This window comes from Sarcophilus harrisii, chromosome 5, assembly GCF_902635505.1.
Source record: "Sarcophilus harrisii chromosome 5, mSarHar1.11, whole genome shotgun sequence".
Lineage (NCBI taxonomy): Eukaryota > Metazoa > Chordata > Mammalia > Dasyuromorphia > Dasyuridae > Sarcophilus > Sarcophilus harrisii.
The window spans coordinates 100,619,836-100,637,343 of record NC_045430.1 but is presented as its reverse complement, the minus strand read 5'-3'; the positions used below and the strand labels follow the sequence as shown (position 1 = coordinate 100,637,343).

The 17,508-nt window shown below is 32.6% G+C and overlaps 1 protein-coding gene across 4 annotated transcripts in view; it reads left to right on the top strand.

Moving 5' to 3' along the window:
• The window catches only part of GXYLT1 (glucoside xylosyltransferase 1), a 77,312-nt gene extending 66,247 nt beyond the window's left edge, over positions 1-11,065 (top strand). For all 4 annotated transcript variants that reach the window (XM_031938166.1, XM_012551672.3, XM_003772452.4 and 1 more), the window contains 3 exons: positions 416-539; positions 802-974; positions 10,847-11,065. In XM_031938166.1, the coding sequence (XP_031794026.1) occupies positions 416-539; positions 802-974; positions 10,847-11,008 (459 nt within the window). In that variant the 3' untranslated portion in view covers positions 11,009-11,065. The remainder of the gene's footprint in view (positions 1-415; positions 540-801; positions 975-10,846) is intronic.
• The last annotated feature ends 6,443 nt before the right edge of the window (positions 11,066-17,508 follow it).

The following is a 17,508-nucleotide window of genomic DNA, read 5'->3' as shown; positions in this document are numbered from 1 at the left end:
AGTGTTCCAGCACTCCAAATTACTGTTGTTTCCAACACCAATACTGGATAAGGAAACTATTAGTGCAAAATTGGAACATTAAATATATATGTTTGATATTTTATACACACATTTATATATACTCAGAACTTATAAACATAAATTCCTATGAAAATTTCCAGTAAAATTTATTTAAATTCTAAGTTGTACCATTTACTAGACCCTTTTTTTAACCTATACTTTTAATAACTGAAAATCATAAGGTATTTTCATATGGGAAACCAAGAATAAATAAACCAAGAAGGACTAAATGCTATTTTTTCCTTACCTGTAAGTTTTTGTGTGACTTAAAGATAAATAATTTTGCAAACAAATTTGAGACTTTCTTTTGAAACTATACTTAAATATAATCTGAATGTGTTTTTTTTCCTTACAGAATGACATGACAACTGCTCGTTTACAATGGGGAGAGATACTTATGCCATTACTTAAAAAATACAAACTTAATATCACATGGGGAGATCAAGATTTGTTAAATATAATGTTTTTTCATAATCCAGGTAATTATATGTTTTCATACTTTTAAAGTCAGATGGGCAATTTCTGAATTGTCATAGTTTTCATTGAGTAATTAAACTTATTATCATTACTTTTAAAGTCATATTCTAAATGACACATTTTTGTTTTCATTTTGATAAATTTTGTCATGTAAAAATTCTGTTAAATATTAAAATCCTTACCAAATATTAGTTCTGTAGAAAACTGTTTTTAGAGTTATGCTCATCTCTAAACCCTTCTTGTGATATGTTTTTCTACATTTAGAAAGCCTTTTTGTTTTTCCATGTCAATGGAATTATCGGCCAGATCATTGTATATATGGAAGTAATTGCCGAGAAGCTGAAGAAGAAGGAATCTTTATTCTCCATGGAAACAGAGGTGTTTACCATGATGATAAGCAACCAGTTTTTAGAGCTGTTTATGAAGCACTGCGAAATGTAAGTATTTGATCTTTTAGTCATATTTTCAGGAAAGTAGAATCTTAACCATTCTATCTTCATCTCCAAATTCTTCTATTCATCACACTTTCTTCACTCTAGCCCCATCCATTGTAATTAGGGTGAGATATGTTTCCCATATATCAAAACATATAATGTGAAGTTATTTAACTTAGAATGAATTGTGAACAGTTAAAAGGAACCCCCATAATCTTTCAAGTATCTCCTGACATACTGCTTAGTTGTGTGACCAAGATAAGTTTTTGTAATATCATCTGAAGTGCAGGTACTGAATTGTATTTGCAAGCATATAATTGAAGTGGCACTTTTCCTTAGATGACTTAAATAGCATTCCTTGTGAACCTGTTATTTTAAGTACTGGACTAAGTGCTATGGAAAGATTTAGAAATGACCATGAAGACATTACTATCCTCTAGGGTACAAAAAAAGGAGATAAAATATATGTATAAATTAATAATATCCAAAGTGGAATATCCTAAACATTATGGAATAGGTAGGAGCAAAGTGCTATAGGTAGGAAAATACAAGATGCTGATTTTCCATATTCAGAATCAGGTAAGATTTTATGGAGTAGTGTTTTGTTTTGTTTTGTTTTGTTTTAATTTTAACCTGTATGTTAAATTTTAGATAAATATAGATGAGATTGGCAGAGACAGAAATAAAAAAATAGTGTAGGCAAAATTAGAAAAGCTCATGGAGCATATTCTAGAAATGGTAATAAGTCCAGCAGCCAAAATAAAAAGTTTGTAAAGGGTAACAGTGAGAGATAAAACTAGAAAGAGATAGGCCCCTTCCACTCCAGAATTCTAAAGAGGGTTTCTAATCTAGGGGGTATCTATTTTTCTTTGAATAAATCTAGTATTAAAATGGAAACACTATTTTTTTTTTCTATTTGTTTATTATTAACATTCATTTTTATTTTTTATTTTTTTTGCTGAGGCAATTGGGGTTAAGTGACTTGCCCAGGATCACACAGCTAGGAAGTGATAAGTGTCTGAAACCAGATTTGAATTCAAGTCCTCCTGAATTCAGGGCTGGTGCTCTATCCCCTGTACCACCTAGCTGTCCCTATTAACATTCATTTTTTAAAAAATTTAACTTCCAAATTCTGTCTCCCTCATTCCTCTCTTCCACACATTGAGAAAACAAGCTATATAATATTACTAATATATATTGAAGTAAATGTAAAACAATTAGTCATGTTGGGGGGAAAAAAGGCAAGAAAAATAAAGAAAATGAAAAAAGTATGCTTCATTCTGCATTCACAGTTTATCATTCTCTGGAGGTGGATATCATTTTTCAGCATGAGTCCTTTGGAATTGTCTTGGATCATTGTTTTGATTAGTGTAACTAAGTCTCATAGTTGATCATTATTACAATATTGCTATTACAATAAATTTGTGTATTAGTTCATGTAATGCTTCCCAAGTTGTTTTGGTAACCACTTGACTTGTCATTTCTTACAGCATTACAGTATTCCATCACAATCACATTCTACATGTCGTTTGGCCATTCCTCAATTCCTTTAATATTCTATTCTTTGCCATCACAAAAAGAACTGCTGTAAATATTTTTTATACATGCAAGTTTTTCCCTTTTTTCCTTTTCTTTGATCTCTTTGAAATACTTGAGTATTGCTTAGTCAAAGTATATGCACATTTTTATAGAACTTTGGACATAGTCCCATAATGCTTTTTGGTACAGTTGAATCAATTTACAATTCTACCAACAGTGCAAAAGTGTCCTCATTTTCTCACATTCCCTCCAACACATTTTATTTTCCTTTTCTGTCATGTTAGGCGAGAAAAATCTTTTTTTAAGAGCAGCCCATTTTATTTTAAGAAAGCTCTAATAATTTACTCAGTTTTATCTAACTCAGTTTTCTCTTTTCTATGATTTTTAGCTACTACTTCTCAGGGACCAAATAGGACAGGTCTAACCATTCTTCTATATGACATTCTTCTATATGGCTTTCAAATTCTTGAAGACAAATAATCTTAGATTCCTTTTCCAGAGTAAATAATTTCTGGTTTCTTTAGTCTTCCATTCCTTCTCCATCTTCCTTGAACTTTAGAAAAATACTTCCTATGTTATGGCACTTAGAATTGAATTTAATACTCTAATATTAGGGTTGAGATGGCACAGCAAATAGAATACCAGGCCTGGAGCAGGAAAAATATTTGTGAATCCAAATATGCCTCAGTTACTGGTTTTGTCTCATTTTCCTTATCTATAAGGAAATGGCAAACTACTTTAACTCCCAATATCTTTGCGAAGAAAATCCTAAAATTCAGTCACCAAGAATTAGACACAGCTGTAACAATTGAATGGCAATTGACTCAGACCACATTTTTAGAAAAAAACATTACTAAATAAAATTAAAGAATATTCAGAGAAAGGTAATCAGAAAAGTGATTATTAGATCAGTTTGAAGGAAGTCTAGGAATATTTAGCGTAAAATTTCTATTTTTAAAGCAGTGGGATTAAGGCACACTAGTATCAAGTGTTTGAGGCAGGATTTGAACTCGGGTCTTCCTGACTTACCCAGCCACTATCCACCGTGCCATCTAGATGCCCTAAGTTCTTCTAAGCAATCTTTTGTGCTTGGGATCATTTGCTATTTCTTATTGAAAAAGGAGTGGCTTTTTTTAGCTCTGTTACCCTCTTCTAAATATGACCCCTGATCTCTATTTCCATAATATCTCTCTCCGGTTGCGTTCCCTTTATTTGCACACATTTATTTGTTGTTTTTTGTTTATTTATTTTCATTTTATTTTTATCAGCTATTGGTTCACACCAAGTTTTGGTCTCAAGGTATAGGGAATCATGCCCTAGTCCTCAGATCATTTTTACTATTATTTTCTTTGGTCTGTAATGCTCAACATTGGGCTCTCCTCTTCACTAGTACTCCAGGGCTAGAGCACCTAGTCCTGCTGTCCTGTTAATGAACTTGGAAGTCAGGAAAGGGTACATTTCAGATCTTGCTCTGATCCATAGAAGCTGTGTGTCTTCTTACCTAAATAAAATATCTAAATATCAGATTCTAGACACTTTGATCCTTTAAGGTAGAAGCTGCTAAATCCTGAGTTATTCTGATTGTGGCTCCTCAATATTTGAATTGTTTCCTTCTGGCTGCTTGCAGTAATTTTTCCTTGATCCTATAGTTCTGAAATTTAGCTATGATATTTCTTGGAGTTTTCATTTGGGGGTCTCTTTCAGGAAGTGATCGGTGAATTCTTTCAGTGGCTATTTTACCTTCTGATTCTGGAACATCTGGGCAGTTTTCCTTGATGTTTTCCTGAAAGATAATGTCTGGGCTTTTTTTTTTTTTATCATTGTTTTCAGGAAATTCGATAATCTTTAGACTGTCTCTTCTAAATCTGTTTTCTAGGTTATTTGTTTTTCCAAGGAGGTATTTTATATTTTCTCCTATTTTTTCCTTTTTTTTTTTTTTTTTTTTTGGTTTTGCTTGACTGATTCTTGATGTCTCATTGAGTCATTCATTTGTATTTGTTCATTTCTAATTTTTAGTGAATTATTTTCTTCATTTACCTTTTTTTGTGCTTTTTTATTTAGCCAATTGAATTTTTAAATGAGTTGTTTTGTTCTATGGATTTTTTTCCATTCTGTTTTTTAAGGAATTGTTTTCTTTTTCCATTTCACAAATTCTGTTTTTCAAGGTGTGGTTTTCTTTTTCCATTTCACATATTCTGTTTTTCAGGGAGTTGTTTTCTTTTTCCATTTTGTCAAAGCTATTTTGTCAGGAGTTATATGCTTTTTCCATTTCACTAAATCTGTTTTGTAAGGAATTTTCTTCAGATAATTTCTGTGTTTCCTTTTCCAAACCCTCTTGCAAAGTTTTCATTTCCTTTCCTCATTTTTCTTCTAACTCTTTTTTAAGATCCTTTTTGAATTCTTCCAAGAGAGCCTTGTAATATGGGGACCAATTTATATACCCTTTGGGACTTCATCTGGAGACAATCTGCTTTTAGTATCCTCAGGGATTGAAATCTGTTAGTCTCTTTATCCATAAAAACCATCTATGGTCAGAGTTCTTTTGGGGTTTTTGTTCCATTTTTTTTTTTTTTTAAGTTGAGGTCTGCTTTTAGGGCAGAGGGGAGATTGTCCAAGCTTCCTCTACAAGTCACAGTGGATGAGCTGGGTCAGTGCTGACTAAACTTCTGGTGCTGGGTGGACATGGCCAGGTCCCGTGAAATTCTGGCATTTAGGTGCTCACTATTTGTCTCTTGTATTTGCGTTGCATGTTTTATAACTCTCTGCTCTACTGGCTTGCAACCAGATCAGAGTAGCCAACACTACTGTAGATTCCTCCTGGTAGATTCTCTGGCTCACAAAGCCCACACCACCCTGGGACTGTGTACAGCCTGTGTTCCGCCCACCTCCCTCTGTGCCCAATTGAAACAGATCTTTTCTAGAAATCTTCAAAATTATCTTCTGCTGGAAATTTGTTACGCTCTCAATATTCGTAGGTTCTGTCACTCCAAAATCAGTTAAGAGACTGGATTTGCTGTTAGTTTGAGAGACATGGAGAGAGCTTAGAAAAAAAAACATGTCTCTTGTCTGCTACCTTGGTTCTGCCCCCTTAAATAAGGTGTCTGAATCTCTTTCCTTACCTTGGGAAAAAAAATTGTTCATCACCTCCCTCACAGGATTATTATGAAGAAAGTTTTGCAAATTTTAGAGTACTATATAAATGTTGAGTACTTATTATTCATGTAGCTCTTCTGGACCTATTCACTTAATCTCATTGAGGTTGGGGACTGCTAATACGCTTTAAAATCCATTTTTTAAAAAACTTAAATTTGTTGTTGTTATTTTGGATTTGACCATTTTATATACCAAGAACAAGAGCATCAATTAAGTACTTATAGTAAGTTAATATAAAAGTAATTAAATAAAACTTAGTTTAAAAAGGAGGGCATACTTGGAGTTGGATCAGAAGAGACTCAGTTTAGTAAGTGGTGCTTATGTTATCCTGATTGAGTGCTTGATATTTGAATGAACTTTCTTTCTAGTGGCTTTGTTTTTTGAGCTATTCTGACTATGTCACTTCTGGGAGTTTTCATGTGAATAGTTTCAGTTATGATTTCTTGAAATATGGATGCCAGGCTTTGGGAGAAAAGAGGTATAGAATAGATGAAGTTTCATGTCTTTCAGGAAGGGTTTCTTGAAATGTGGTTTCCAGGTTTTTTTTAATTGTCTTTGGTTGGCCTTTTTTCCAAGTTAGTTGTTTTTAATAGTAGATAACCTAAATTTTACTCTTATTTCTTTTACTTTTTATTTTGTTTTTTTGTTGTTGTTGTTTTGTGTTGTTTATTTACTATTTATTTTGTTGTAAAAATTCTTGTCTTGTAAAAATTCTTGTCTCGTGGAATCATTGAGTTTTAATTTTCAGGGAGTTTTAAAAAATGATTAATGTTTACTGCCCTCTCTTTCAAGCCCTAATTTTTTTCCAATAGATATTTCATTTCATTTTTTTTCTTGATTGTTTCTTCCTGGTATTTTTATAATACTTGAAGTCAAAACTTTTTTTTCCCCCTGAGCCTAAATGTCTTCTTGGAAATCTCTTAACCTATAATATATCTTCATAATATCTTTATTCAATATTTTCAACCTTGGTTCTTAATTTGGGACATTGTGCTAAGGCTATCCTCATCCTTCACAAGGTTGTTTTTGCCCTGATCTTACTTTCCTGAAGTTCTTGCTGCTGACTTAGACTTCTCTTGATGTGCTTCAGAATGCTGGCAGGTTTGGTGTCTTCAGCAAAAGTCATCTCCCATTAGGATACCATTGAAAGCTTTCATTTTCCTGGACTATCTCTGATTAAATTATTTCAATAGGTCTTTTCCCTCTGATATTTCTACAGCTGTTGTTGTGCCTTCGGCTTCAGTATTCCAAGGGTTTCCCCATTGAGAACATAGCTTATAGACTTCTATTCCTTTGAGCTCATGCTGTTTTTTCTGTAGGATCATAGTTTCTGTGCTCATAAATTGTGTCTTACCTTTCTATGATATCCTATAATGAGTAAAGAAACTTACTAATGTTCCTCTTTGGATTTCTTGATCATTTTCAATGTGGTATCATTTTAGATCATTGTTAAGAATGTAATGAGTTAGACTCCTTTTCGCCCTTTCTAGCCACATTCTTAACTAGAATTTCAGCTCCTCTTTAGCCTTTTTCATTTTAGTCTTACTGATAAAATGATTGTCTTCCATGCCAGAAAAACGAGAAATAAAATTGGAGTTTACTAAGTTGTTTTCTCTTGGTTCTTTATTAACATGTTCTTATCTACCTGAATATCAACTCTGTTTCTTCATTAGGCATGTTCTAGTTATTAGACCTATCCCAGTCTCTTAAATAATTCCCATGGGGTAGAACTTCCTATCTTTCATTGGGACTTCTAATGTTTTATTTTACATGCCTTTTGTATTTATTAATAACCAATGAAGTTCATGACTTTTATTGTTGATTCACTTCTTGGATATTGGTTTCCATCACTTACTATTCTTCTCCTCTTTCTGTTCTCTCAGCTTACTTCTTTGGCATTTTTTATATATATAAACTTGCACACCCACCCAATCAATCTTGTTAGTACCTATTAGTACCTATTCTTTCTCAGGAGCCCTGATTTTTATATTTTAAGCTATATGACCCAGAAATCCAAATTCTGTTCAGAGATATGATTTTCAGTGTTGACTTCCTTCTCCAAACGCTCTGTTTGCATTTGGCCTGGAAAAACAAAAACCAAAACCTCTTGCTCCTAAAGTCTTCTGTTATTTCTAGACTTTTATGGAAGTGTTTTTTCATAACTTCACATGTGCCTTTTTAAAGGGGGATAGAGATGGGGAGGAAGGGAGAGTTATATAAAACTCATAGATTTAAGTAGAAATGTAAAAAATTGTTTTACAGGTAACTGAGGAAAATAAAAATATTAGAGAAAAAAAAAGAAAAAAAGTTATTTCTAAATTCCTTCTCATTTTATCATTTGTCTCCATGTGAATTATCGGGAGTATTTCTAGTGAATCTATAGGTTTGACCAATCCAGGAACTTGTCCATCACACATCTCTAGGAAAAAAACCAGACCTTTCTGTTATGTCAATCAGGAGCCAGTCACCAGCCACTATTACTCATCTCTTCTTCATTTGATCATTACTAGATCCTTCTCTTGATGGTCACTATAGATTCATGTTTTCTTGGAGCACAAGAAAGTGCTTATATTTCCTCTTTACTCATACAACCATGGTCTGCCCACTCCCAAATTCTGATTTTAACTGCAGTCATCCAAATGAAAATGACATGACTAGTCATACCTTTGTCTCTATTCCTTGGTAGTCTTTCACTGGCATTTTTCTTCTCTTCTATCAAATTTATATCTTCCCTAAATTGGGAAACAAACAGTCCAGTAACTTTATCATGATCTTCCTTCACTGGCTTGGTGTTTGTTTCTTTCCATTATCAATATTTTGTTGTCATTTCTCTATACTTATTAGCTGCATTTCTGTACTACCAACAACTTCCTATTTAATCCTTTGTAATTTTGATTTTGTCTCTACCACTCCATTGAAATTGCTTTCTCAAGGACTACCAATAAACTTCTCATTCCTTTTGATGTTCTTCTGTATTTGACACTATTTACCAACCCACATTGAAACATTTTCTTTTTCCTTCTCTGTCATTATATTGTTTTTATTTTCTTTGTTAAAAGCAAGACAATGCCACTCCTGTTCAGAATTGGAACAAATTGAGACATTCATACATATGTATATATGTATGAATATGTATACATTCATGCATATGATTTCTTTGTATGAGACTCTCCCTCTCTATATGGAAACATAGCAAGTCAGCAGGGTCTGACTTCATTTATACTTGAAGTATCTGGCGATTCATGTGGTTTTCAGAAATTTACCTAGTTGGTGGGACTATCCCTGAGCATGGATGGGACTTTTTATGCCCTTAAGTAACCAGGAAGTACTTGCATCAGGGAAGTCAGGGTCAATCAGGTACCCAAACCACTTTGTTAAAACTAATCCTTCTTACTGGAAACAGGGAAAACCAGATCCTACTGATGTGGTTGATACAGCACTAATTGTTGTTATTGGGACACTAGATGATAAAAGCTACCAAATTTTAAAGAATTCACAGTGACCGTTCTCTTTAGCAAAAGGTAGGTTTATTTAGAAGAGGTTACAGACAAAATGAAAAAGATACAATAGACACTAGGAATGGTGAATATGAAATAGAGTTGGGAGAGCATAGAAAGGGGTTTTAATAATTAGTTATATAACATTATATAATTAATAATGATAATAATTAATGATGGAAAGAGCATATTCCTTAGTGGGACACAGAATTACCTAGGAGAAAGAGGACAACCCATGAGATTGTGAAATCTTAAATCTCTAAAGGATTTAACATCCTAAAAGAGGAAACTTTTAAGGAGGAAAAGTGGGATCCGAGAGGAAAGATACCATAAGGTATAGTGGGGTAAGAGAGACATATGGCTTGGTGAAGAGGGAAGGTAAGAGGAAAGACACCGTGAGACAGACCCCTGTGGTAGACTGACCCCTGACCCAAATGAATGCAGCAAACATGGCAAGGACTATAAATAAATTTATAGGGAAAATTTAACCTCAGCAGTTTGATATAACTTGGATTTCTGACTGAATGATCTCCACAAAGGGTAGGACCATGGAGCTAACCTGATCTCTATGAAAGCCTTTTCCCTCCCTGCCCCAGGAAGCAGTTTCATTAATGCATCAGTTTCTCTCTTCCCATCACATCTACCATTCAGGTACGCACCACTACCACATTCTTTTTAACTCTATTTCATATTTTTCCTCCCTTAAGCAGGATTCTAACCAACTTTGCATTTTCACCCTCTGACCTTTTCTTTTCACTTTTACCAAAATAATCATCTTTCAGCACAGTCCTTATCTGTTCTTTCTCTAATCAATCTTATTTCCCATTATTGCCTATCATAAATATTCTGCCATATTTAGATAGTTAAGACTAAGCTAAAAGACTAAACTATCTTTTAGTCAGAAAGATCTGGGTTCAGGTCCTACATATGGCATTAACTTTGTGTTCTGGTGTCCTAAGTCATTGTCTAAAAGTATAAACAGCTGATGAGTTGCTTTTCTACATTTGTTGAAGGTGGTTTACACACCATCAAAATCATAGGTCTAGACTTTTATATTCCCCCTTTATATGTCTTCCATATATATATATATATATATATATAATATATCTAATATCCATATATCTAAGATGAACAAATTCCAGTGAGTAGGAGCAAATTTATTTCTCTGTGGAAAATTTAGAATTCTTCACATCAGGACCCCTTGTTACTTTTCCAGTCTGCTTATCTTAACTGTTTCTCATAAAGATTCCATTTCTAACTCATTACATTTGCACATTGTCTGTCCTTCATTCCTGAAAGGCTCTTAGTCTTCACTTAAACTCATCTCTAGTTTCCTTTGAGATACAGTTCAAGCACCATTTTGTAGGTGGTCTTTCCCGATCTCTCAGCGTTTACTCAGTATATTTTGTATATAATTATGTATTTTTCTTTCCCTTTAGAATATAAATTTTTTAAGTCAAGGACCTTTTTATGCTTTTTATATTCTCAGAGTTTGCAGTGTCTGCTATATATAGAAAACATTTAAATGCTTTTTAATTGTTTGCTATTTAATTTATCATGGAAAGAGTTAAGACAAATACTACCTTCATAAAATTAGGTTTATAGCAAATAACAATGTTATCTTTAATCAAATCATAGGTTAATCTGTTTTTAACTGACTTTCCTTTTTTTTCTTCTCACTTTTAGTGCTCTTTTGAAGATGATAAGGTGCATTCTTTGTTACACCCATTAGAACTGGAACTACAAAAGACTGTACATACTTACTGTGGAAGAATACACAAAATATTCATGAAACAACTAACAAAAAGTATAAGAGATAATTATGTCCGATCATCAAAGGAAAGGTGAATCTTGTTGGTGAAGACTTACTGCCAAAAAAAAAAAAAAGTGTGAATGATTTTCTTACATGTATAAATGTTTAAGAAAGTATTATTTATCATTTATCCAGATAAACTTTACCAGAGAGAGTAAATTGGGGAATGTTCTATTCTTATGAAGAATAAGTTGGAGCCTTATATGTGTAACTACTAAGACATTCCTCTTACAGAAGTTTTGTTAATCATTGCCCTCTTTCAATCCAGTATTCTGGACTCTGATAAATAGTTTTAGGTTATGTGATTCTGTTGACTGTCATTCTCCAATGGAAGAAAAAAATAAGGGTATGTAAGTGAAGAGCTGTGTACCTCATACATAATTTTTTAAATATGAAACTGTGAATGTTAGCTATATTTTTTAGTCAGCACTAACCTCACTTTAATTTTGTGAGAATAAAGTTTACAGGGACAAACATTTTGTCTCTAAGGAATTTGTCTCTAAGGAATAAGGATATTAACTATCGACAATCTACATGTGCCTTTTGATGTTTCATCTTTGACATGTTAAAATATTTTTTGTGACAATCATGTTTAAAATCTACATGTTTAAACTACATATATATTTTAAAGCAAGTGATACAAAGTAATAGAAAACTAGTATAAATTTTGAGACATTATTAATAATGATTTTATGTGAAATAGCATCTTTTCATTTGTATTAAAGCTTGTACAACTGTTTTGCTAAAAATCAAATTTTGATTTAAATATGATAAAATATATTTGGGGCAAAATTTTTATTTGTAGCTTTAATGAACATCCTGGAAGTCAAAGATACCTATTCAGATATTAGAATTTTGGTGAAAATCTTAATAGCATATTAGTATGGTATTATAGTATTAGTAAATGTAGTGGACCTATAGCTATAAATTTCTTATAATCAATTATTTCAGTCATCATATGATTGAAATGTGTTCCTGCAATGGAAAGTTGAAATACTTCTTTCTTCTACCTCAAATTTTTTTGTTAGATATTTTTAGAATAAGAAAGTTGACAGAGCATCATCATAATTTTTATAGAAAAATCTGTCTATGGATGGTTTGTAATTCAGGAAAAATGTTTTGGTTCAACTGTGGGGGAAAAAAACCCCATCAAAACTTATTTCCATAAATTGCATATCCTTTTGAAGTGAGGAGAACTGAATTTTTTCTTTGATTTTGAAGACTAGATAGTTTCTTTCATTCTTGGTTTCTTGTCTTGTTACTCATAATTCTATTTCCCTCTTTTTTTTTTTTTTTTTTTTTTTTTTTGGTTTGGTATTTCAATTTCTAAATAAGGAGAAGTGAAATCATATGGTTAATGTTTGCTTTATGAAAACAAAGTGCTCATGTGATCAACCAAATCATTTCCAATGGAGCAGTAATGAACTGAACCAGCTACACCCAGTGAAAGAACTCTGGGAGATGACTAAGAACCATTACATTGAATTCCCAATCCCCATATTTTTGCCCACCTGCATTTTTGATTTCCTTCACAGGCTAATTGTACACTATTTCAGAGTCTGATTCTTTTTGTACAGCAAATTTGGTTATGTATAAAAAAAAAAAAAATGAAAACAAAGTGCTCTTGTTGAAACAGAAAGGAGATGGCCTGAGGGGTTGATTTTCCTGCAGTGGTTGGCATTGTGGTGAGTTAAAAGAGGAGAAGAATACTAATGAGGTAATGGAAAGCAAGTCAGGGCTATCTAACCTGCCTAATATTTACTATTCATGTTTCAAGATGGGTTTTGAGAGTAGAAGAATTAGTGTGTGGGAATATTGATGTGGATGTCAAGGAACTATTAGTCCTTTGAGGGTGGGATTGTTTTCAGTTTGTCATTTTTATCTCTACCACCTAACTTCATAACATATTTTACTTATGAGAGTAAACTTGGAAAGACACTTCAGAGATCATTTAATCCTACTTCCTTATGATAAATAACCACGCAAGAGAGATTAAATTACTTGCTCCAAAACATACAAATAGGATTCTGAGCTGTACAATGCACGTATAATGTATTTATGTGACCATATATGATAAATGTATAATATTGTGAGACTGGGAAGAATGTAGAGTCAAAAGGTATATTCTCTAAGAATATCTCAGCACAATCTGAAGAAAAAACAAATAAGAAAACTGACAACCATCCCCTCTTTGGTTTCTATGTCGATTCAACCTTACATAATAGCCCCTTTTATCTCTTCCATAAGGAATTAATCTTGGTGGAGAAAAAGGAAGTTTTCCTTCAAAATTTGAGGAAGAAAAAGTATAGGATGCAGAAAGTTACATGTTTATGTGATAATTGTTTAAAAGCTGATCATGCACGTCTTCTAGTTTTTCCCCAGAAGCCTATATCAGTCTTGATAATTGAATTTAGTATATATGAATTCTAAAATTTTGTACATAACATAAATATTAGACACCAGGTTTCCTTTTTATTTACATATATGGCCTTAGGAAATTTCCTCTAATTCAATGAATTTCCATTTCCTTATCTGTAAATTGACAAACTTAGATTAGACACTGCCTAAGTATAAATCCTATTATTATCTAATATATATATATGTATAAATATATTTTATATTATATTAAATATAAATATATTCTTTAACTATAAAGCTATACTATAGCTTGTTTAGACTGAAAACTCTTAGTATGTATTAGTTTTTTTTTACTTCATTAAATTGAATTATACTTTATTAGGATGATTGTCACTGAAGATTCCATTCTGTTTATTTAGATTTGTCCTACTTATCATTTATGTCAGTAGAATAAGTGGAGTTTTTAATTGTATTGGAAAAAAATTAGCTCATATTTCAGTAATGTAAGCATTCCTTTGTCAGTTGAGAGAGTGTACACCCAGTACTTTAGCTAAATCAAACAAACATTAAGTGCCTTCTGTGCATTGTAAAGCATTGTTTTACAAAAAATAAAAAAGATAATCTTTGTTCACAGGAGTTTGCAATCTGTTTATAGAGTATATGAAATGTACACATATAGATATGTTCTTTGAATAAAGATATTTAGCAGCCATGGCAACCCATATATGTCCTGATATGCCAAAGTACATTAAAAACATTAAAAAAGTACATTAAAAAGTACATTTGTACACTTGGACAAAGTTCTATTGTTTCATTTTTAAAACTGGCAAAATATCAAGCAAAAAATAGAAAATTCATACTGTGATAAAAAATTATATTTTATGAAGTAATTTTAAATTAAATTTTATTTTTTAAATTATCAAACATTTTTTTCTCCCCACCATAGAATAATCTTTTTAACAGTAAACATAGTCAAACAAAACTAATATTATCCTGTGTTTCTCATTTTGTACATTAGTCCATTAAATATTTGTCAGAAGGTCTTCTAGAGTCACTTTTAACCGTTGTTCTCAATAATTATTAAGAACATCAGAGTTCTTAAGTTATTCATATTTCTGTGCTGAAATTATAGTATAAATTGTTTTCCTGATAATTAATATGTCAGTAAAAGTGTTCCCCATATTTCTCTGAAACTCTTCCTTCCATAAAAGTACTCCTTTGCATTTTCAATAATTCGTTCAGCCATTTCCCAGTTGATGGTTTCCAATTGCTTTGCAGAAAGCAAGACCAATTCATAGCTTCATTAAAAGTATATCATTGTGTGTGTTTTCCTATAGGTTCTACATTTGTCATTTTTCTTTTTCATTATCTGATGAAAATGAAGTTGTGACCCTCAGGGTTTCAATTTGCATTTCTCTAATAGTAAGAAGGTATTTTTAAAAATGCTTATTTTTCATATGCAAGGAAGGAATCAAGTACTCTATTGAAGTTTTTTTAAAGTTCCTTCATTAGATAAAAAAAGCAGATAAAAGTATCTTTCAATGAATTCATTTCTATTTTTAATCTAGTCCCTTGATAATCCTTATTTTTTTGTCACAGAAGTCTTTCTCAAACAAAGTCATATTATATAATATTATTATAAAAGAAACCATATTATAATAGAAAACTATTCTTAGAATTAGGATACCTGTTAGGATTCTTACAAGGTGCTAAGTAAGTGGAATTGAGGAGACAGTGGTTAAATTTAGTTTAGTATTGATTTAATCCTACAACAAATAATGGTTTCTTAGTGATATAATGATTGATGTGTACTCAGTGTGGAATATATAAGGAGGGAGGTCTCAGGGCCAGGGAGGACAAGCCCACTAAAAGTTCTCGGAGCCTCAGCCAGAATTCAGTTGAGCAGATTCACAAGCCAGAGAAGGCAGCTTAAGCTCTCGAAACCAAGACTACAGAAGGCTCTAAGAAAAACTAGCCAAGTCCCAAGTGAAGGAGATAGATTTTAAAGGATACAATAAAGGATTTGGACTTCAACTCCTGTCTGCATTTGGGATGATTATACTGAACTAAAACTAAGGCTGCCTCCAGAAGTCCCCCAAGAAACCTGCTCCCAGAGAACATTAAATTTTAAAGAAGAACATTACATTTTGGAGCCTAACTTGAGGTAGACATGATCCTGATTTTAGTGAAAAAGTCTCCTCGACCCACAAATTAGGGTGAGACAACAAGGAAACTTTGTTAAAGGTTAGTATTTCAGCTAAAATAGGACAGATGTTTAGAAAACAGCTTTCTTTTCTGATTAAAGGAAAATGTGTAGAGAGTATTGTGAGACTTATGAAAAGCCAAGGTTTGATCATAATTTGGGAACAGATCACTGAACTTTTAAAAACTGTACAGTACATATCTCCTTGGTTCTCTAAGGAAAAAGACTTGAGGTGAGTGGAAATTAGTAGGAGAACAACAGGGTAAATGCTACAATTCCAATCCAAACTCAATTTCCAAAAATACACTTTATATATACAATTTAATACAACTGGCTTTAAGAAAATTATGTGTTAGAACAAGGAAAAAGCAGGAAGGGGGAGGTGCCAAATAAACTAGGTGAAAAGGATGAAGAATCAGATAAGAATGGAGTTAAGTACAATTCTAAGTATGGTACTTCACAGCAGGAGAAATTAGGTCATTCCCCATCTCCTGACCCACTTTCCTCAATTAATCCTTCATGGGTGAAGGGAGAAGGGAGTGATGCAATCAACACCACCTATGACAAGATTACAAAAAGCACTGGTGGAGGCAAAAAATGAAGGACAGGATGTATCTGATTTTATAATGCATACCCTGTGATTGAAGAGCTTGACTCTTCAGGTCAAAAAGGTAAAGATACACTCCTTTTGATTTGGAAAAAATTAAGGATTTGAAAAAAGGTTGCACTCGTTATGAGGCTACATCGTCTTATGTTAAGATGTTACTAGATAATTTGGCTTATGAAATCCTAACCCCTAGTGATTGGAAATCCATAGCAAGGACATGTTTAGAATCTGGACAAAACTTGTTGTGGCTTTCAGAGTATCATGAATTATGTAGGATTCAAGCCCAGCGAAATAGATAAACAGGAGTTAATATACAAGTCACCTTTGACCAACTAGTAGGTGAAGGTCAATATGCAGAGAATTTAGCAGAGATTAATTATCCCATAACAATGTATGAGCAAATTACTACTGCTGCAATAAAAGCTTGAGTTTCCCTCTCAGGGAAAGATGAAGATAAAGCCTTCATAAAAATAGAGCAAGGTCCCAATGAAACCTTTGTGGATTTTGTGGGATGTTTGCAAATAGCTGTCACAAGAACTATTGGAGAAAATGCAACTATAGAAATTATGATCAGACAACTGGCTAAGGAAAATGCTAATGAGGTTTGCCAAAGATCAGTAGAATAGATTAGATTCACAAGACATAATAATCAATGACTATAAAAATCTCATGTTTAATAAGCCCAGTGACCCCAACTTCTGGGATAAGAACTCACTGTTTGACAAAAATTGCTGGGAAAATTGGAAAATAGTATGGCAGAAGCAAGACTTTGAATATCATCTAACACCCTATACGAAGATAAGGTCAAAATGGGTTCATCATTTAGACATAAAGGGTGATAACTATAAGCAAATTAGGAGAACATAGGATAGTTCACCTCTCAGATCTGTGGAGAAAGAAGGAATTTGTGACCAAAGAATTGGAACTCATAATTGAATACCAAATAGATAATTTTGATTATATTTAGTTAAAAAGTTTTTGTACAAAGAAAACCAGTGCAAACAAGATTAGTAGGGAAGCAGAAAACTGGGGAAAAAATTTTATACTCAAGGGTTCTGATAAAGGCCTCATTTCTAAAATATATAGAGAATTGATTGAAATTCATAAGAATCGGAATCATTCTCCAATTGATAAATCATCAAAGGATGTCAACAGACATGTTGATGAAGAAATTAAAGCCATTTCTAGTCATCTGAAAAAAAAAATGCTCTAAATCACTAACAGAGGAATGCAAATTAAGACAACTCTGAGATACCACCACATACCATTCATATTGGCAAAGATAATGATAAAAGTTGGAGGGGATGTGGGAAAACTGGGACATTGATATGTTTTTAGTGAAGTTGTGAACTGATCCAATCATTCTG